A 22190-nucleotide genomic window follows, 5' to 3' on the forward strand; every position below is an offset into this window, starting at 1 on the left:
GCCTAGCCGCCATGGCCATTACAGTCTGGATCAACCGACCGCTAAGGGAGGCCCATGTTCCCTGTGGCACGGATGGCCTCGATCCAGTGCAAAGGAACAGTTACGCTCACCGTAGCATTGGTCCCGGCCATGCTGGCTCTGATCAAGGCTGCAAACATCCGGGTTTTTCCCAGACAGCACGGGGGCGGCCCAGCTGCTGCCCCTCACCTCATCACCTTGCTTCCCTTTAGACCCCGTTCCTGTCCTGGAGGTGGCGCAGAGCGTAGAAGAGAGCCTGCAGCAGGGCCAGGGCCTCGACCCCGAGAACCCACCGCTGAAGGAGCTCAACAGGCAGCGGAAGAAACACCTGGAGCTCCTTGGCACCAAAGGTACCAGCCGCTCCTCCCTTGCCCTGGTTCGTTTCCAGCACCAGGACGAGGGGGAGCCAGGGGCATGTCCCTGTCCCCTGGCGCTGGGGCAGTGTAGCAGGGTGGTCACCCACTCCGGCCCTGAAAGGGTTAAAGCCAACCCTGGGAGAGGGCTGGGGGCTGCCCAGAGGGCTAGGCTGACTGGGGGAAGCAGCCACAGCTGGGCCACGCCCCAATCAGGCCACACCTGGCCCTGTTATAAGGGCTTGGGGGGAGCTGGGTCAGGACTCTCCCTCTAGCTTCGGAGGGAGAAGGACCTAGCTGCCTGGGAGCTGAGGGTGCAGGCAACAGAGCAGGGCTGGGGAAAGGCCAGAGGAGCTGGCAACTCCCCAGGCTGCAGGCCTTGTCGAAGGCCAAACCAGCTACTGGGGTTGCAGAGGTTGCAGCCCACTGGTAGGCAAAGGCAGCAGGTCCAAACCCCCCTTTGCCAATGATGAATGGCTTATACACTGCAGTCCGCCCCAGTGAGCGGGGGCTAGATGGCGACTGGCAGTAGCCATAGACTGAGGGGAGGTGGGGATAGAGGGTTGGGGGTTCCCCAGGGAGGGGAGACCCAGAGCTGTGGGGTTACTGCGGGGGCAGAACCCTGCTGTAGAGGGGCACCGGGGTCCAGGAGGGACATGGGGACCAGTGGCAGGCAAGACACCGGCCAGCAGAGGGCGGTCTGGGGTGGCAGAGCTAATTCCCGGGACAACCAGCAGGAGGCGCAGCGCCAGTGAGTCGCCCTGCCACAGGCAGGCAGAGGCCTTCGCAGGCCTCCAGCTGAGTTTCCAGCTGGGTAATAATAATGATAACTCTTAGCGCTCGTATGGGGCAAATCATCCGCCCTGTCTGTGCTCCGCTTGGGGCATGGGACACCACGGCGACTGAGGGAGGGATGGAAACTCCCCTGCACTCTGCTTCAGGGCTGCGGTCACCTCCACAGCCGTGGGTCAGGGCCAGGCCGGTCCAGCATTTCCAGGGCTGGAGCAGCTTCATGGGGCTTTTGCTCCAAACCAGCTCAGTCCCTTCCATGGAGCTTTTCTTCCCATCCCCGACTCAGAGTCAAAGTTGAGAATGGAAGGCCGGGCGGATCCCCCTGCAAACGAGCGGGCCAGCTCCCTGCAGCCTCGCGCTCTCCCTCGCCTGGGGGTCCCTGCTGGGATCCACTGTAGATTCATCGGTGCTCCTCTCTGCCCAGTGAGGGGCCATTCTGGGGCTGATTTAACCAGTGAGGGCTGTGCTGGCGAGTGCCTGTCACTGAACCATCCCTCCCGTCCCCAGCCTGATGCCCCCGTGGTGTGCGGAATCTGTTCTGTTTAATTCACTACAGGAAGGGGCCCGATCCTGTGTGCCCCCAGGGAGTTGTCTCCTCCCATTAAAGTCAAGGGGCCTGATCCTCAAAGTCCATGGAGCTGTGCTGATTTGTACCAGCTGATCCCCGTGAAAGGGACTGGGCAGACAGGGAGCAGAATCAGCAGCAAATGCCATACCCTCCTGCCCTCACGCAGGGTTGTCAGTCCAATGGGCTTTAACTGTGTTGATCTGCATTTTCTCCCAGCCTCTGGCAGCCGTGGGACAGGACAGAGTCCTTATCTAGAGCAGCCCATTGCAGTTCCAGGTTCTGTGCAGTAGTACCATGTGCTCATTTCTTTCTCCACCAGTACGGTACTTCATTGAGGGCTCTTCTGCAAACCCCAGTGAAACGCCACCAAAGGTGGAGAAAAAGAACAAGAAGAAACAAATGAATTCTAACAAATATTCATTAGGAACAGCACAGTTAACGTTGGGGCTTAGTTTTAAAGGGACACTGTCAGAATAAAAATCACAGACCAGCTCTTCAGCTAGTGTAATTTAATAATATTTAAAACTTAGCTCTTATATAGAGCTTTTCAGCATTAGGTCTCAAACAGCTTTACAAAGGAGGTCAGGATCTCTAGCCCCATTTTACAGATGGGAAAACTGAGGTACAGAGAGGGGAGGTGGCTTGCCCCAGGTCACCCAGCAAGCCAGTGGCAGAGCCAGGAATAAAGTCCAGGTTTCCTGAGTCCCAGTCCAGTGCTCTCCCCACTAAGCCGCACGGCTCTGTTGATGGCAAGGCAGCTGAACTGATTTATGCCAGCTAAGGATCTGGCCTTGTATTTTTAACAAACCTTTGTTTCTTACTGTGTCACTAATGACTCCTCAGATTGTTAAAGCTGAAAAAGAGCCTGAACTGACCCAGGTAGCTTATTTTGCTCTTCATGCAGCTTGTCTGGTTTATTGCCTGTCGGAAATGCAGGAGGTCATTTTCACAGCTGGCTGTGGTCAGTTTCCCTTTCAGGTTCTCCATACAGAAGCGTTTGGGGCGCGAACCGCTTTGGGAGCGAGACAGTCCTTGCAAGGCCCGAGATGATGCAGACGGATCCTGCAATATGCACTAGGGCTGGGAGGGTGCTTAGCAGGGCTGTCCGGAAACAGGAACTCCACGTTGTGAAAAATGTCACGGTTTCAACATCTGGTTTCCTTTTGCATTGGAACAAAATCTAGAGCATTCCAAAGAAAGGGTTACAAAACCAAGAGAGAGAGAGGAAGCAAGCCCAACCTCCTGCCAGCAGCCCAGTGGGTATGGCGCTTACCTGGCGGTGTAGGAGATGCAGGTTTGAGTCCCTGCCCTTTCTCTTTCACCAGGTGCTAGAGTTGTATAAATAATTAAATACTCATTGGGTCAGAGCGGTCGAGACTCACTGTATGGGCTGGGTCACCCGCAGCGCATGCTTTAACCAGCAGCCTGCTGGGGATGTGCGTATCTCTCTCTGGTTTTGACCAGAAATTCCATCCTGGTTCTCAGAAACCTCCCCCATGAAAGTTTCATTGAACCCAATAAGTTTCCACAAACACTTTTGGCTTTGACCAACTGGCATTTCCCGACAAAAAGCCCTTTTTGTCTTAATATTCCCAGCCAGTTCTAGTGCACAGCACTTGTACAGAGTAGCCTGAAGACTACTGGCTTCCAGTGTTCTAGTCCAGAAAGCTACACTCTCTCTTCCCTCCCCCCCGACTTGTGCAAATCACACGAAAATCGCAGCCACCCAGGGTGTAAATAATGACGGGTCTTGAGCTCTAAGAGCTTTTTTATGCAGAAGATTGGTTTCATGCAGGCATACTGTGCTCCAGGTTGGAGGCGCAGTGTAGTGTAGCTTAAACAGCTTTGCTGGTCATTTACAGACCTTCCAACCACTAGGAGCTGAAGTGGTTTGAATGAGACTATTGGCAGATATAACCTAGCCAGGAAGCTGCCACTTTGGCAGACTTTGGGCTGCACTCAGGATTTCACACCCCGCTGTGATCCTGTAACGCAATTGACCAGCGGAACCTGCGGAATGTATTAATTCCGTGGCTGAAGTTCTGGAAATCGATTCTTTACCCCCTGAGATTGATCTCTTGGTCCTGGAAGAAGTGGTTGCGTTTTCACTTCTGTCATGCTGCTTATGTGAATTTTTCTCCCCGCTTCCCCCCCCCCCCCCCGCAGAGCAAAGAGGGGGAACGTCTCCAGCTGGGCTCACGGTGTCGGAGGGAACCAAGCTCTCCAGTGTCAACAGCAAAGCACTTTTCACAGACACCTTGCTGCAGAGAAATGAAGCTGAAAAACAGAAGTACGTGAGTAGCAGAGGATGGGCCTTAAAACCAAAAAGTAAATATGATCTAGAGCTGCCTGGGGTGGGAATGTGAGTCTGTCTGTCTGCATACATATCCCTCTTTGTCTGTCTTCTTTATAGGTCACCATACAGCTCTGTCTGTCCATCCTCATCTTCTTTCTCGCCGGCCTAGCATTTATTCTGTGCTCCTCCCCCTTGCGAGCTGGGCTGAGGTTCACGTGTCCTGCTCTGGTAACACAGGGCCAGACTGAGCTTTGTCACACCAGGCACCGTCCTCTGCCCTCTGCCTGTCCTACCCATCTCAGCTGTCTCTTCTATTGTGGAGGTTTCTTACTGGGCCCATCCCCATGACTTGAGAGTTTCAAAGCTGCCTAAGGGATTTGGATTTCCATTTTTCATTCAAATTAATGAGCGCTTTGGGCACCTGAATCCCCTCGGTGTCGCTGAAACTCTTAGCCCTGGCATCCCAGCCCAGACAGCAGTGGAGTGGCTCTGGAGTTACCATGGTGTCACTAGATCAGTCTGGCCCAGTGCGAGTGCCAAGTCAGGCCCAGTCACTCAAGGAAGATGATGCCCCGGTGACTGACGGAGGAGGAATGATTCTTTCCCCAGTTATTTCTGGTATCTAGGTTTCCTCACCTCACAGGCTGGCCTGTCAGCACGCAGCCTGCTCTGGCTGGGGATCTGAGTTTGAGTCTCAGGCCAGCAGATGTGGAGGAAATGGGCCCCAAATTGGGCCTGATGTAAGTGACTTTTGACCCCATTGGGGCTGGATTTGGTCCATCGGGCTCGTGTCCAGGTGCAGGAGCTCCAACACACTCTAGAGCAACCCCCTCTTCCTGGTGCTCACAGTGGCATTCCCAAGATCCGAAGGGAGCTTTTCAAGCCCTCCATGGATGCAACCTCATTCAGGGCTGCTGAGGAGGGAAAAGGGAGTCGTGTGCCAGAAAGAAAAACTCTGCCTGCGGTCATCATCTGGCCAATGCAATCCAGTCTGAAATAGGTCCTATGCTGGCCTTGGGAGAGATGCCCACTGGCAAAGATCTGCTTGAGTGACAGACACGTTTGCACACAAGAGTGTGTGTGTGTGTGTGTGTGTGTGTGTGTGTGTGTTTACATGTGTATTTTGCATGCGCACTATCGTGGTCATTGTACCGTCATCCCTAGAACTGGGAGTTCATTTCCTATGCCCATCTGGTAAACATGGTAATCACCAACTCGTATCTTTCTCCCGTGTGTTGTTTTGCTTGGAGGATTTGGATAAATACAGCCCAACAGATGAACCTCATTCTTAACTGGCCTTTCAGTTTTGACAGTCCAGAGTTTACCAAAGGCTTCTTTAATGGGACTTCATTGTTATTCCTTAGCACACTGAGCTGATAAACAAATGAAGGAGTTTTAAACCCTCCTTGCAGCTCTTTTGGAGGAAGATCCTGCCAAACACAGGTTATAAATAATGCAAAATAACTTTTCCCTGATTGCTTTTTTTCTCACCTCAGATTAATTAAATAAACCCAGCCCTGTCCTGTGCTACTCCAGGAGACAAGGACGATTTGCAAGGCACGCTGCCTCATCTGTCTAACCGTGCGTGGGCCCGGTTCACAAAGCCTTCGCTTGGAGTGGGGAGTGCTCAGCATCTCTGAAAATTAGGCCTTTTGGCCCAGATCCTCCAAGGGATTGTGGCTGCAGAAGCTAGACGCTTAAATCCCTGTTTTCAGAGTAGCAGCCGTGTTAGTCTGTATTCGCAAAAAGAAAAGGAGTACTTGTGGCACCTTAGAGACTAACAAATTTATTAGAGCATAAGATGAAGTGAGCTGTAGCTCACGAAAGCTTATGCTCTAATAAATTTGTTAGTCTCTAAGGTGCCACAAGTACTCCTTTTCTTAAATCCCTGTGAGGATCTAGGCCTTGGAGGGGCTCAAGGTGGGCACCCAGGATTAGTGGCTTCTTCTGAAAATGTGGGCCCGACCCAGGAGCCACTCTCACATCCATCTCTGGGCCTGCCTCTACTACTTACACCGCTGCAGATGGGGTCCCATCCAGCATAGCACGCGCAGGGCAAGGCCTCCCCTTCCTCGGCAGGCCCTCTCAAGTGTGTTCTCCCCGCCCAGTGGAACTCTGCCTTTTCTGCTGCTTGGCCCCTGCGAGTCTGTTTGAGGCCTCCGGGAGGTAACTCTGGAGACGAGTCACAGATTCCGCGTGGAGGCCTGGCTTCCTGGTCACTGGACTGACAGAGTCTACGTGGAATAAACTCTGTGTCGCGGGTTCCCGGGGACAGGGACAGTGCAGACTGTGCCGTGACACCGTGGTTAGGCTATTCGAGGACTTGTCGTGGAGCGTGCTGTGACAGCAGCTAGCAAGAGGGCTGGGAGGCGGGGGCTGAGGGAGCAGATATGGAAATGATTTAGTCCTCTGTAAAAACCTCCGTTAGCACAGTTTCTGCGGGCCTATGGGCTGGGACGGGCCCAGTTACGGCTGGAGTCCGAACTGCCCAGGCTAGCATGGTGTTGGCATGTGCTGGGGGAAGCCAGGGGCAGTGCCGGTGCTTGAGAGTGAAGTGTTGACCTCAGTTTTGACTCCTAGATCTGAATGTCCTGGTTGCTGGGGAGCTGCCACAAACTCCATGGATCTGGGGGGCTGGATGACCTGTGCTTTGGTTCTGTGGCTACTGAATCCAGCATTACGGACTCCCTGCTAATGATGCTGCCGCTCGTTGGATCTTTGCCTTGCAGCCATTCATTGCGTGGTGCAGTTCTGTCCGGCTGAGCCAACACCTCCAGCAAAACAGGAGGTGGGGAAGGCCACCCCGATAATGGGCTGGATCACATAGGGTAGCCCAAGGGTGGGGCAACGCCATGCTAAAGCTTGCGCTGTCCCCGGTGAATCATTTGCTCGAGGCGGGATTTGCAGGACTGCAGAGGACCATGAGTTGTGGCCTTCCAATCCCATGGGTGCCCCAAGCCGGGCATGGAGACTGTGTGTCTGGAAGGCCAGCTCCGCCGGAGCTGAGCTGCTGTGGTCTCCCCACCTGTGCCTATGCAAGGGCCCTATTCCCTCCCCCTCGTCAGGAGGCGCTTACAGGGTACAGAGCAAAATCTCCCAGGCGCTGAGGCTGACTGGGTCAGCATTAATTCCTGGAGATTTGCCAGGGGACGATGGCACACCAGGCAGCTGTCCTGGAGCACTGCCACTGCCCCCTCCTGACACCAGTGGGATCGGCTGGTGGGAAGGGGTGCTCGCGCTCCGCTCCTCCGTTACCTTTACCAGCCACTCTTGGGCGCCCCCAGTGTCGAGGCGATGGTATGGCTGAGTGTTTGCTGATGTGTCACCACTGCTAGTGGAGAAACCCTTCCGCAGCTGCTGTCTCTCTCTGGATCACACAGATTGCTAGCTAACGAAGAGTATTTCAGATGTGCACAATACATGTGCAATTAGAGGGTCCTGGAAACCTTGATTCTCAATGCACTCGCTGTTAGGGTAGCTTGTAAGTAACTGACCCAGGAGGAGGTGACCAATCCTTCCGAGCTAGGAAGGTCTATTATGTCAACCTGCTGCATTGATCACTGGCTCGGGAGATGGTTAAACACGGCACAGAATTTCGCCATCCCCCTGGGTCAACAGTGAGGCTGGCAGCCTATGTATCTGTAAAGTCCATCCAGTGCAAATTCCTCATGGACTGTTAGGACAGCACCTGTGTCTGCAGTGAGAGTGTTTGGAGTCCAGAGTGAGTGTGAGTTGTGCTACAGCACACACAGCAGCCCTGTAGGCTTAGCAGAGTAAAGGAGTCCATTAATGGCATGTACTCGCTTCTGGTTCATTTCCACTCTTAGAGGAACTCCAAAATAGCCAAATGGATTTTCTTTTCTTCACTCTCTCATTTATCTATACATAGATCTTTAATTCTTTTCACCAATTTTTGTCAAGAAATTTATTTCTGGGCTGAGATCCAACATGCCAAGTTTTTCAGCCTGAAGTGAATTTTTACAGCTGGGGCTATAAACCTCTGGAAATAGAGGTTTTTAATGGAAATGCGGACAATTCTAGTAGCATGAAAATGTCTTGGCTGCAATAGGCATATAAATTTTCTAGGGAAACTTCTGAAAGATGGGTTTTAAGTACATGTTAAAAAGGATAAATGAGCAGCTCGATGGCATGCTGTGGATGAAGCGGAGTTGGTAGTGCATTCCCAACCCCTGGGAGAGCAGAACAGGACTTCGGCTGTCTCTGAGAGTCGGCCCCCATGGCTGGTGGAAGGCCTCATGCTGGCCGAGGGTTAGCTGTGTATGAACACGGAAGGTGATCACTGATACCGACCCTTCTCTTCACAGGGGACTACAGGAAGCACAGATCACTTTGGCGGCTAGGCTGGGGGAAGCAGAAGAAAAGATCAAAGTGCTACATGCAGGTATTGAAAGATGTGATGTCCAAAAGTCCTGCCCAGCTTGGGTCCCTGAGCCCTTGGCTGGAGATCCAGATGTGGGTGAGGCTCAGTGGTGCTTTGACTCTTCTCCCCTGGGTGCACGGACATCACTGCCCTCCTGGCAGAGCAGTTGGGGTCACATGTGCACCCCAAGGGGAGAATGTGCTATAGGGGCACATCACACCTGTCTGGCCTTTGTAATCATCAAACTGTGCTTGCTTTCCCAGCCCAGCCCTACCAAAGTATGGGCCTGATCCTACCCCCAATAAAGTCAACAGGGAGAGTCTCACTGATTTCAGTGGGATCTGGATCTCAAAGGGCTTTACAAAGGAAGTCAGTATCATTATCCCCATTTTACAGATGGGGAAACTGAGGCAAGGAGGGGCATGACTTACCCACAGTCACCCATCAGGGCAGCAGCAGAGCCAGGGATAGAACCCAGCTTTTCTGGGTTCCAGGCCAGTGCTCTAGCTGCTAGGCCACTGTGACTCCATTGACTTAGTTGTGCCTAAGGACTTACTGGCCCCAGGGGTTGAGTGCCTGCCCCCTAGAGTCTGCCAGCCAGAGGGGGAAATTGCACCCACTCTGGTTCTGCTGCTGGAGGCTACAGGCAGGGAGTTGGTGAGGCTGCGTATTCGTGGCCTCAGATGCTCTCTTGTGTTCCTGGTGCGCAGAGCTGCCCTGTAGCCTGTTGTCAATAGCTGCCTAGAGGCGGATGCATAGATGCTTTGCCCTGCCACGCTGCCCACACCATCTCTGTGGGGCTCTCCCAAAGATGTGGACGCACTCAGGGCATCTGTCCTGCAGTACCCTGCTCTGCTGCTACCCAGCATGGACCATGCTTACGTCCTGTGTTTGGAACACCTGGGGCCATGGTGCAGGAGGAAGGGCAAACTGGGCAGGAAAAGCAGCTGCTAAAGGTCTTGAACAAATGGCCACTGGCTGGGTTATGGTCACACAAGGGAAAAGAGAGGAGGAGATCTGGGTGCCATGGAGGGGGATGAGCTGTGCAAGGTGGTACAAGGGGGCACAGCGAGGAGCATGGGGGTGAAATTAAGTGAGGGGAAATTGGGCCACATCTTGACCCCACTGACAACACTCCCATTGGCTTCTCTAGGGCCAGGCTTTGGCCCCATTACCAGGAATAACTTTCTGACAGTATCAGACTCTGGTCTCCCCAGGGAAGTGGAAACTACTGTGGATAATGAACTAGGAGGGAGAGGGCCAGATCCTCAGCTGGGATAAATCAATGCAACTCCATTAACTTCAACAGAGCGACTTTGGTTCACTGCAGCTGAAGATCTGGCCTGTACCATAGGGCGAGGAATGGCCCTATTAGATCTCTCCAGGTTTAATTTCTCTGGTTCTCGTGCTCTATTTCTGCTGCCGGCAGGAACCCAGAAAGTTGCTGGTGCATGAAAAATGTTCATCCCTTCGCTAGCAACACAGAGGCTAATTGAACATTTCAGGAACTCCAAAAAGGTTTGGGTCGAAAATCTATTAACTGGTCCTAAAGTCTAGGAACATGGTGACTTTTTTTAAAACCTATCAGTGTAGTTGTCTTTATCTGCATATTGGTTTTGCATCAGTTGACATAAAAATTAAAAAAATATATTGATTTGAACAGCAGCAGAACAGAGGGCTGAGTGGGAGCCTGCCAAAGGCTGCTTGATCCACCTTCCAACCGGCCGGTGATTTACCAACCACCAATAAATCTCTGTCCAAGGGGAGTGTTACTTACTGTGTGTTGTTTGTTTGATTTTTCCATCTGGTCAGCACTAAAGGCGACCCAGACGGAGCTGCTCGACCTGCGGTGTAAATATGATGAAGAGGCGACTTCAAAGTAAGTCACTCGGTTTTGTCTATCGACCAAAGCCGTGCATGGTCCAAGCAGAGACGTCGTGTCTGGCCACAGCCTTTGAGGAGGGCCCAGCCTTCGGGTTGCATGTGGGATATGTCAAGAGAGGCCAAGCTGGAACAAGGCCCATCACCCCCACGCTCCTGATGCTGGGGCATTGCACTGTATGACGGATCTAATACTAACCACTTCAACCAGCTGCCAAATCTCTCCGGCCAGCTGTTTGGCACTGGGTATATAGATGGGTACAGACCTGTGTGGTGTATACCTACACATATGCCACTGTCACCACCAAGCTCTGCTCAGTGCAGTACACCAAGGGGCTGGGCAACTGTGACTTCACACCATCTTTACTCTTCCCCCAAACTGGGCTCCCCCAATCCCCCGCAACTGGGAGCAGCCTCAAGTCTACCCTAAATTGCACCTGGTCAGTATTTCATTTCATCCAGCAGCCTGTGACCTCCCGAGAGGCAGTTCCAGCCGTACACTTCCCATACTGCCTGCTAGGAGGTGGGAGAGGGGGTGACAGCGGGATGTCTGGTACTAATTCTATACCACTGGAAGAGTCCCCTTGCGTTAAATTCAGCCTTTCACCACCAGAGCAGAGTGAAGAACCCATAACAGGGCTGAAGGTCTCCAAGCAGCATCACAGAGCTAGCCAGCCATCGCTTCATGTCCAGAAGAATCACCTTCATGGGGGATATTTCTGAGACTGACACAACAAACCCTAGATCAGCTGTCAGCAGACTACTGAGTTTGGGGTCTCTACAGGGATCTGGGCCATTTTCACGAGCAAGTGAACTATCATAAAGATGTCATGGCTAGGGGGTTTCTCAGTCCGCGTCAGTCAGGCCTCAGAGATGTGATTGAATGGTTTGATCATAAAGGAAGGAATGAGGAAGCACCGAGTTCTAATCCCAGCTCTGCCCATTGGCTGCACCCGTGTATCCAAGGGCAGACTTGGGTGGCATGGCACAGATGCTGCAGCATGGCAAGAGGGCACTGAAGATAGGGGCAGACTCGTCAAAGAAAAGACTAGATTTTCAGAAGCCATGTCAACTGTCTGAGAAAGTGACTTGGGAAGTCAGCCAGGCCCAGGTGGGGCATTGAGGTTCCTAGGTTTTCTATCAGAGAGGGACCTCCAATAAGATCCCAGATCCAAACGCCCTCCGACTTCTGCACAGTCTTGTTCTAGGTCTGGACTTCAGAAATTATAAGAAGGTAAAATCAGTTCTTCCTAAAAAAAATCTCTGGACCTTCCCAGGTCCTTCCAAACATGCAAATCTGCCTTGAGCTGTCTTTCAATAGCAGGGGGAGCGCACAGTCACTGGGTTATGTTTAATGGGTTCCTCCACTTCATTAAATGTACATTTGCTTGTTCTTATTTTTGTTGGTCGGGTGCCATTTACTTTTATGAGTCAGGAACATCTTTTCCCTCCATTCGGCTCTCGCTAGCCATGGAGGCTGCCAAGCATTTACAGCTGTTCAAATGTTCCACCGGTCTCGCTAACAGAGCAGCGCGCGCACACGCTCGCTCGTTCCCATTGTGCAACAGAGTTGGAACACTTAATCATATAATACCAAAGCAGATGTTCTTTGATAAATTGATATGCCATTTGTACATGTGGTGCTGTAACTAATTTTGCCTTTGATCAGGATTGCAGCCGCCATGCACAAAATGATGGGGATAAAAAAAGGGCTTGTCCCATCCCTTGGTATCTTTGCCTCTTCCGGCGTAACGTTTTGGACTCTCCCCTCTTTGGGTTCATTTGACTTGTTTCTATGTTGTTAATTCACCAGCTAGTGGGTGTTGCATGGCTGGGACTGGAGATCACAAATTAGAAGCTTTGAGTATTTACCTTCCTACAATAAACAAATCCGCCACAATGTACCAAGTAGCTATGCCAGCTCTCAGCGACTGGTGGAATAGTGGGTGGGAGGCAATTAAACAGATGCCAGTGTTCCTCATTGACAAACAACCCAAGATCAAGAGGGAAGGAGGACTTTTGGAAAGTAATTTGGAGCCCGTGGGTGGCTCAGAGAACTGGCAGTGGGAGAGGGAGCCTTTCATGTCGAGATCCCCGCCTCACATATGGGCATGGCTTGTTAATGACCCAGAATTGTTCCCATCTCATGGCTGTTTGTTGGCTGGCTTGAAATGAGCTGGGATGGCCTGCAGCCAGTTCCTGATGGACAGGTGCCCGCTCTGTAACACTCACATCACAGCTGGCACGAACCGCCTCCTTGCTGGCAGTGTAGCAGAGAATCCAAGGCTTGACTGGGCCACAGAGACTGAACTCCTGTTAATCCTGTGAAGTGGTCGCTCCAGAGTGGGCAAGGTGGGGAATTTTGCGTGACTGCTGCCCATGTTGTACCTGACCTGTGGATAACCAGCATACTGGTCATCAAGGCTGTCATTCTGACCCCTTTGATGAGTATTAAGCCCACCCAGCACAATTCCACTCGTCGGGTGGGAATGTTATTTTGGATGGGCTAGTGAAATATCTTTAGTGTTTTCTTCATCAATGAATCCCTGCGTCCGCCGCAGAAGCGGGCAAGAAGATTTTGTGCCTAGGTCGGTATGTTTCCATGACAGTTTTGCAAGGCTGCCTTATGCATATTGCACACAGATGGCTAAAATGTCATATTTCAATTAAATGTAAAAAACAAAAAAACCAAACACCTGGGTGATTGTTTTAACACAATGAAATGTTTGTGGGGACACTCTGCCGCCTTCCAACTAATTGTTTTTTTGCTTTGCTGACTCAGGGCAGATGAAGTAGCAATGATCATGACAAACCTTGAAAAAGCCAATCAGGTGAGTTGAAATTCTTTCCACTGAATATCGAGCTGGCGCGGCCCAAATAACTGATTTCCTTCCCTTTGCTCCCGGCAATTATCCAGGGACTGAGGTGATTCGTTCTGCAGTGGAGGCAGATCCAGGTGGGCGCAGGGTCCCGCAGCCATTGATGGCAATGCCCAGGCTAAACGCTCCACCTCTTGCCCTGGGCTCTGTCCGTGTCCATTGCACCACTGGAGCCTTTGTATCCTGTTGGATCTGCCACCTTGGGGCTTCTTGGGATGGGGGAACTGAATCAGTGAACATGGGATCTCCTTACAGCTCTGGCAACTGAATCCCAGGGTGGGTGAAGGAACTAAACCCAAGCCTGGCAGACATGGCTCAGAGTGACATGGTCGCTCATTAATCCCTACCAGGAACACTCTGGCATTAGCCAGGAGACGTTCAGAAGGAGACTCCTTGTGAACAGGGCAACGCTTTTATCCATCGATGCTCTTTAAAAGTATGCGGGTTTGGTCACGCGGGCACCGGAGACAGTCCTGATGTCCCTGACAGCAGTGTTTGACCCAATCTCTTTGTTTTGAGTTGTAGTTATCACGCTGCTATTTGGGACGTGCCACCATCGTCCAAGTGTCATCAGTATTATAAACAATCAACCCCAGTATCTAGGAACGGTGGGGGGGGGGCGGTTAAGGCAGGGAAATTTCTGGGGCCTAGAGCAAAATGATGCATTCAGAGTTGTGTACGTTTCTGGAGTACTTACTACTACATTTTTATACATTTTCATATGGTTGGTTGGTTGTTTTTGAAGTTACAAAAATGTACATACAAACTAGGCATGAGTAATTCAAATATTCATAAATAGCAATTTATATGTAGATATGGCCTTTTGTGCAGAAGGAATCGGTGTCTTTTCAGTGACATACAAACAATGTGTGGGATCACTTTTCCCACCACTGAAAGGCAGCCACCTCTGGGGTGGAACGTAGCAGCTGTTTAACAGTGCACAGTGACAATAAACAAGAGTTTAGGTCAGGAAGAGAAGAAAACAATGTCTAACTGGAATGAGGAGGAGTTTTAGATGAGTAGGAAGTAATTACCCACCTTGGGATTTGATTGGGACAGGGATTGACACCCCCACTGTGGTGCATTGTTAATGAGTACAGGGGATTAGGACATGGGTTCAGGCACTGTAGCACCTGTGCTGCTGTATGGCATTAAGTAACATGTTGAAATGGTAACAGGGGCCAAACCAAATCTGAACTTGGGGATTTTTATATCCAGACCAGGACCTCACGGCCAGCCCTATTTCTGTAACGGGTTGACACTGACCCCTGGGTCTGAATACACCAGAACCCTGTGCTCTTCATGGCTGTTGCCCTCGGCTAGCTGAAATCCATGTGGACGGTGAGCCCATACAGGTGGTCTGTTCTCTCACCCGCACAGAGGCAAACATCCCCTCAACACCAGTGGAAGCAGTGGGCACTTGCTGGGGTGAACACCCTGTAACCACCTCGTCTGGCTTTTCACCATCCGCTTCCTGACTTACACTCTTAACAAAGGTGGTTTGGGCTCCGCATACCTGGAGCCTGGGTCATTGCCATAGTGTTGTTCTGACCCCACCTCGGTATTATTGCAGGGTGGCCGGTGCTTAATTTGTGCCAGGGCTTGCTGGGTCAGGGCCCTGGCACCTCTTTCATTGCAAATTAAGCACTGAGGGCACCTCCCCCCCCACGCCATGCAGCTTTAGGCTGGGCGAAAAGCTCGGCCGAGGAAGAGCCCACGGCATGTCACTGCTTGGCTAGCTCAGTGGAACGGAGAGCCCTGCTGACATGCGTCACTTTCTTCCCTTGCAGCGAGCGGAGGCAGCCCAGAGGGAGGTGGAGAGTCTGCGGGAGCAGCTTGCGTCTGTAAATAGTTCCATTCGCCTGGCCTGTTGCTCTCCACAAGGATCCAGCGGGGTAAGGGACAGAAGTCTGACGTTCAGGAAGAACGACACGCAGCAGGTCAGATCCTCAGCTGCGGGAAACTGGCTTCACTCCATAGACCTCACTGCAGCCAGGCTGACATACGCCAGCTGGGGAGCTGACCCAGAGTCTGCAGTCGGGGACACAGGAAACTTTGAGGGACATGGTTTTCCAGTGGTGGTTAAAACTTCCCTGTGCCAAGGCCCACATGGCCTGTGCACATGGGCTGGGTTGCACGCATGAGCCAAAAACTGGGCACATTGTTGCTTTGGGAAGGACCTGGTTTTCCAGAGTGAGAAATGAAGCACCTTTGCTGCTGGAAGCCAGTGCAGCAAATGGGCCATGGAGTGTGTGCATAGGAGCTCAGGCCCCGATCATCAAAGGTACTTGCGTGCCTTTGTGGATCTGGGCCTCAGTTAGCAGGAACTGCGTAAGAGTGTGAGTGTGTGTGTGTGTGTGTGTGTGTGCGTGCACGCAATTAGACAACATAACTCCATCCTCAGACAGGTAAAATGCCACTGCCAATGGAACAAAATCATCCCTGTGAAGCACACAGCTGCCTTTGTCCCAATGGAGGTTCGTAAACTCTCCCTCTTTGGCTCAGTTCTAATGTTGTGCTGATCATGTAGAAGAAACTCTGTTGCTCCCAAATCAGCGGCATTCCCCAGCTGCGGATGGGCCCTTTGCACAGAATCCAAGTGGGAAATGTCAGATTGTTGTTGACTAGACACCATCCCAAGCAGAACCTCCTGCTGGAAACTCCAGAGAGGCTCCCTGAGGACTAGAAGCGTCTGTGGTTCTTGTAGCAGTTGTGCTGTCCCATGTCCGTCCCCTCTCCCCTCCCAACCTTTCGCTCTGTTGGGGTGGATTTAGTGCTATTGAAAGTCCCAGGTGAAAGAGTTTTAGGCTGAATCCTGGATTTCTCCCAGGCCTAACCTGTGGTTTGCCGGTATAACTGTACAGGAAGAGCTGTACTATACCGGTATAGCTGTATTTGCAGACCCTCCTAATGGAGATGCAGCTATACCAGCAAATACGTTTGCCAGTATAGCTTGTACCAGGATGGGAATCCCGGCAAACCCAGCCTAGCCTAGGGGACAAAGCGGGTTCCAGTTGCTGTAGATAAGAAAGCATGTGCTGCTGGCAGACCTGATCCAGAGCCCGCTGCAGTCAGTGGGAGCCTTTCCACTGGATCAAGCCCCATGTCTCCTGAGTTCAGAGCTGCAGACAAAAGCCCAAGGACCCAATCCTGTGCAGCGCTGAGCACCCCCTGCTCCAGCAATGGATGCTCGCGGGGCTTCACAGCATCAGGTCTTTCGAGGGATAGAAACCAGCATTAATTCTGGGTCCCACGCACTGTGCCAGGAGTGTTAATTCGCACCGAGCCCCGGATCTTTGGGGTTTGTAAAGACGGATTCATGCATCATTAATGAAAGCCAACATATAAAAATATATACAGGTGTACACCCCTGGTGCTTTCCTTCCCAGCTTCTGGCTTCCTTGTTCCAGCTGGTTTGTTGCCTCTAAGAAGCTCGTTTAAATATCTGTTTGTTTTTCAGTCTATATCCTCTGTCAATAGAAGGCCTTGCCCAGCAGAGACTGCCCTGGCTCAGTCCTACAGCAATAAATCATCCCCTAGTGTGGAGGCACCCAGTTAGACCTGTCTGTATCTGGCCTTGTGTCCCTCCCCCCCCCAACCCCTTCAGCCCCCAGAATTCAGGCAACTCCCCTCCCTGCACGGTGTCATGGCTTGCCAGCTGGGGCACTTTGCTTTCCTTCAGCCTTTTTATCTCCGATCTCACCCTTGCTTTGGCACCTTGATGCCATGGCAAAGGGCTGGTGAGGTGCGAAGGGATCTGGCCAGGGGAGGATTCCTGCGGCACAGGCATTATGGACGACAGCCGTAAGGCTGTCTCTTGAGGAGCCCCTTGCAAGCCTTGGTGCAGAGGGTTGGTGTCACAGTGCGGAGCATGCCAGGGGGGCTGCTGGAACTTAACCCGACCTCCAGGCTTCTCTCAGGTATGCCAGGGCTTTCTCCAACCCCTGGACTAGCCTAGTCCTGGGAGGGTGCTAAGGTGGCTTAAAGCCACCCAAGGAATAGTGCAGCTCCTGGATCCTGTAATACCTGAAACAAGTGTCCAAAATCGCTAGGCCAGGTGGAACCTTGGGAACAGAAACTATCTGAAAATCTGGTCCCTTGAACCCAGCTTCTCGAAGCTGGCCGGATGATACCCTGGCCCACGGGCTGTCAAACTGGCAGCTAACCAGAGCGAAGCCAAAGGTGGCTGCTGTGCTCTGTGAGACAGAGCCTAGGGGCTCCGTGTTCGTTCAAGACAGCTGCTGAAATCGAGCAGCTGAGCTGACGTAAGGTACTGGGTCATGCCGGGTTCTGTTGCCTCGAGTGATGGAGTGTAACCGGCCCCGACGCGGCAGGCAGAGCGTACGGCGACCCCTGGGGAGCAGCAGGTAGCGCTGCGCTGTGGCTATTTCGCAATAACCATGGGCTGGAATCAGGAGCTTTCAGGCTGCCAGCCAGGTTCTGCTCTGAACAGAATCCCTGGGCAGCGCAGGGCAGCGTGGCAGGACGGCTAACGCTGCCCTGATCTCCTTGCAGGATAAAGTGAACTATTCGCTGTGCTCAGGGCCTAGGCTCGAGGCTGCACTGGCAGCGAAGGACCGGGAGATTCTCCGACTCCTCAAGGACATTCAGCACCTCCAGAACTCTCTGCAAGAGCTGGAAGAGTCCTCAGCCAACCAGATCGCGGACCTGGAGCGGCAGCTCACAGCCAAGAACGAAGCAATTGAAGTACGTGCCCCTTTCTGTCCCTCCAAGTAGGAACAAAGGCTCCGGCCTTCCAGTGGGTGCCTGCAAAATACACAGTGAAGTGCTGAGCAGAACGTAGGGGATTCCCTGGGGAAATCCATCCCTGCTGTCTGTAAATGGAGGCAATCCAAGGGGCGAGGACAACCGCTGTGTGGGCCTGATTCCAATCTCAGTGACGTGGTGTAAATCAGGAGAGAGGCCACTGAAGTCAAGAGTGTCCCCCTGGGTTTGGTGAGATCAGAATCAGGTCCTTGCTGCCGGAGCCGAAAGAGAATGTCCACCACGGCGAGTAATGCGCCAGGGTATGGGCCAGAGCGTGAGCAGAGGTAAATCATCCTCATTCCAGGAAAGCCAATGGACCTATGCCAGGTTGCGCCAGCTGTGGGCCTGAGCCCCTCTCTTTGTGGGGCAGCTGGGCAGCATGTGAGCTCACACTCGAGGTGATTCGCTATCCTGCCGGCACAATGCAGGGCCCAACACGCACACCCCAAAATACTAATCACCATCATTAGATGTCCGTCCCCGCCCTTGGGTGAGTTTGTTTTGCATGTGGGCCACATGTCCTTCCCTGGCAATGATAAGGCTGACGCTGTGCATCAGCGGTGCATGTTCTCTTTGCGCACACACATAGCAGCGAGAAAGGGGACAGACCCTCTCATTCACATCCGCTCAAAGGGATCGGGACCATTTTGTGCTGTGTACTTTAAATGCACGTCAATAGAAATGACCACAGCTGTAAGGGGCTGTCCGAGGGAGGGGAAATGTATCAGGCCAGTTTTACCGGGGGTCATTCTCATAGACTCGGGCTAGTGGGTTCAATGGCTCTGGATTCTCAGACATCCTGACCGTTAACGTTAACAGGCTGGGTGCTATGCAAATTCTACTTGCCCACCGCACGGCATGGGCGCCACGTACTGCATGTCACAGGGCCCTGGACTGACGCTTGGCCCAACCGGAGCCCGGCAGCTGTGAGGCTATGGGTCTGTCAAGCTCATCAGTTTGTCTCCCTCGCACGGCATCCCAGTCACTTGACTCAGCAACCTAGGTCAGCGCCGGGGAGGAAGTGCTCTTCCCTCGCACTCTGGAGTGCCGGCTGACTGCAGACAGACGAAGGGGAGGAGCTCTGGTAGCGAAGGCTCCTGGGCCATCTTTAGCCTGCATGGAGCTGAGAGCTGGGGGGACGGACCAAGCAATTCTGACTCTTGTTTCACTCTCATTCCTTGTTTAGAAGCTGGAAGAAAAATTGCAGGCCCAGTCTGACTACGAGGAGATTAAAACGGAGCTGAGGTAAGGTCCGCAGCTGCGCGTGATCCCTTCCCTGCCCACATGCCTGGCTGGTGTGTGCGCACCCGGGAGCGCCTGCTCTGAGCTGCGTTGGAGCCAGGCTCCCCAGACGTCTCCCCAGAGCTGCCGGCTGGGAGGTGCAGTAGCTCTGTAGCACGCTTGCCAGCTTGTCGCCAAAGGCAGAGAGCAGCCTAACCCCCCAGCTCATGCCTCCTGACCCTGGGTCCGTGGAGGTCACCCGCAGATACGCAGTGAGGATGTCGCATCACATCGAGCTCAGGGAGGAAAAGCTGTGCCGGTAGCTCTGATGGGAAACCTTGGGCGTTAATTAAAAAACCTTCCCCCTGGTTTCAAAGGCAGTGCTTGGATGGGACGGAGCGGACGTCCTGTCCAGACCTCGTGAGCCATATCCCTGTGTGCCAGTCTTTGATATGACTGGCAATCAAGCGGGAGAATTAGCAGCAGGACTAACCCTGTCTTGTTTCTCTCCCAGCATCCTGAAGGCCATGAAGCTGGCGTCTGCTAATTGCAGCCTTTCCCAGGCAAGTGCCGGAATCTGCTCGGGAACCACTAAGAATCGGTCGCGAAATCCTTCATCTCCAGGCCATTGATAAACATTTCCCAAACTCTGCTTTCTCTCTTTCAGAGCATATCGAAATCAGACGAACCACTGCTTCTAGGCAAAGAATCTTTCTATCCATCCCAGAAATACCTTTTGGAAAAGCCAAATCTCTTAGCCAACGCTGGTAGGGCAACTGGATTTATTTTTTGCATTGTAAACGTGCAGTTTTCATTGTTTGGTTTTATATTTATAATCCTTCCCCACCAATGTATGTACTGTTTAAACATGTATAAATGTAATGGTCATAACTATCCCTGGGTGTGTGCAGAACTCCTGGGTTCCATCACAAACTCTCCCATCGACTCATCCTTGGGCCAGTCACTGACATTCCGGGGGAATTGGATACCTGGTTCCCTTTGGTTCCTTGAAAATGCTACTCCTTAAGGATAGCTCGTTGAGTGTTTGTGGCACCTTCTATCAGAGACAGCTGGGCAAATACCAGAACAGCCTCACAGCCCCCCGAGGCAGGGAAGAGGTATTATACACACGGGGAGACTGAGGCACGGAGTAGTGATATGGCTCGTCGCGGCTCAGACAAGGTGTCTGTAGCAGTGCTGGGGAGAGAACCCAAATTGTCAGAGCCCTAAGCCGCTGCTTTAGCCCCAAGACCATCCTTCCCCACCTGTGCTGCCGTTTCCTCATTGCTACCCCTGCCCCCGCCTTTGCAAGGTGTTGGCGTCTTTGGACAGACAGTGCAAAAGAGGCTTCTAGGCGCTGGTGCAGAGTCCATGCTCCAGCACAGCTACTGTCCCAAGATTCACCTCAGGGGGTTCAGCTGGGGGCACAGCTCTCCGTCACGCAAAGGCCTGAGAAAACCTGCGGGCCAGCTTGCCCAGGCTCTGCGGGACCAGGAGGGGCTCTGCCCGCCCCCAGCTGTGCCTGCTTTAGGGATGATGGCAGCAGCTCCTCAGCTGGCATCCCGCGTCTCTGGGGCAGCGCTGGCCTCTCCCTTGGCCTGTGTGGCTGGGGCTTGTCCTGCCGATATGTCTACATTGCCATTCCACGCCCTTGGCTGGCCCGTGCCAGCTGACTTGGGCTCGCGGGACTCGGGCCAAGCGGCTGTTGAATTGCTTTGTAGATGTTCCCAGAATGCAGCCCGAGCTCTGGGACTCGCAGGGTCCAGGAGCCTGGGCTCCAAGCCGAGCCCAAACATCTACAGCGCAGTCAGCTGGCCTGGGCCAGCCACGGGCTTTTCAACACAGCGTAGGCAGCCCCTATGGGGACCAATATGGCCTGTATTCAGCAAAATAGGGCTCAGCTCCACCCAGCTTGGAGTCACTTGGCCCCCCGTCCCCTAGTCATGGACCAGGCGCTGAGGGCCCCAAGCTCAGAATCAGGCCCCAGGCAAGGGGCCGGTGTGATGCCCAGCCACAGTGAGTATCCGGATGGTGCGGCCGTGCTGGCAACAAAGCCAGCTGGCTCCGGGCGTATCGCAGTCCCTGCTGGACTCCACCTGGCTGCTGCTGCCTGGCTGGGAGCACCGGCCCCAACCCAAGTGCCCTGCGCTATAGTGTGTGTGTCTTTCTCTTTCATCTCTAGAGGAGGATCATTCTGAGGACGAGTTGGTGAAGGATTCCATGGGCCCGGACCAGTCCTACCCCTCTCCCCAGCAACTCTCTCAGCCCCCAGGGGAAGACCCTGCCTCCCCCAGCCCTCTCCAGCCTCTGCTGGCCCCCACCATGGCCCAGGAAGCCCAGAGGACTTTCTCGTTGTCCCCTTTCCCCAGCCTGGCTGCAGGCGAGCGGCTGCCAACGGACGCCTTGCTCCCCAAGCAAATGGTGTCGCCGGCATACAAGAGCGAGAACGGCAGCACGCTGGCCTTTCCCTCCCCCTTCTACGCGGCCAAAGGCCCCCCACTGCCCACCAACCCCAGCCACACTGCCCCTGCCAGTGACTCGAGCCCCCCCAGTGACCAGTCGGAAGGCAGCAGCACCGGCTCGGCCGACGAGGAGCAGCTGGACACAGCGGAGATTGCCTTCCAAGTCAAGGAGCAGCTGCTGAAACACAACATCGGCCAGCGCGTCTTTGGCCATTACGTCCTGGGGCTCTCTCAGGGCTCCGTCAGTGAGATCCTGGCCAGGCCCAAGCCCTGGCGCAAGCTGACGGTGAAGGGGAAGGAACCATTCATCAAGATGAAGCAGTTCCTCTCAGACGAGCAGAACGTGCTGGCGCTGAGGACCATTCAGGTGCGCCAGCGAGGTGAGTGGCCTGGAGGGGGTCAGCTTTTACGTTGCGTGAGCTGAGGGGGCCGGGGGGCAACTTTGCAGGGAGCAGTTGCAGGATTTTCACTTTGTCTTGCTGGGGGTGATTCCATAGCCCAGAGAGACCCAGGGGAGACTCCCTGCTTTGCACCAGCAGCTGGGAGGAAACACAGCCCCAATTCCCAAGGCC

General features: G+C 53.3%; 1 protein-coding gene across 12 annotated transcripts in view; it reads left to right on the top strand.

The window, feature by feature from the left end:
- CUX2 (cut like homeobox 2) overlaps positions 1–22190 on the top strand; it is a 228538-nt gene that overhangs the window by 183041 nt on the left and 23307 nt on the right. For 11 of the 12 annotated variants that reach the window (XM_038373854.2, XM_038373856.2, XM_038373857.2 and 8 more), the window contains 11 exons: positions 231–368; positions 3898–4021; positions 8353–8429; positions 10221–10287; positions 13072–13120; positions 14959–15063; positions 17684–17875; positions 19122–19180; positions 19671–19719; positions 19824–19923; positions 21339–21998. In XM_038373854.2, coding sequence (XP_038229782.1) covers positions 231–368; positions 3898–4021; positions 8353–8429; positions 10221–10287; positions 13072–13120; positions 14959–15063; positions 17684–17875; positions 19122–19180; positions 19671–19719; positions 19824–19923; positions 21339–21998 — 1620 coding nt within the window. The remainder of the gene's footprint in view (positions 1–230; positions 369–3897; positions 4022–8352; positions 8430–10220; positions 10288–13071; positions 13121–14958; positions 15064–17683; positions 17876–19121; positions 19181–19670; positions 19720–19823; positions 19924–21338; positions 21999–22190) is intronic. The other variant, XM_038373860.2, reaches the window with a different exon arrangement.

This window comes from Dermochelys coriacea, chromosome 15 (assembly GCF_009764565.3).
Source record: "Dermochelys coriacea isolate rDerCor1 chromosome 15, rDerCor1.pri.v4, whole genome shotgun sequence".
In the NCBI taxonomy this organism is placed as follows: domain Eukaryota; kingdom Metazoa; phylum Chordata; order Testudines; family Dermochelyidae; genus Dermochelys; species Dermochelys coriacea.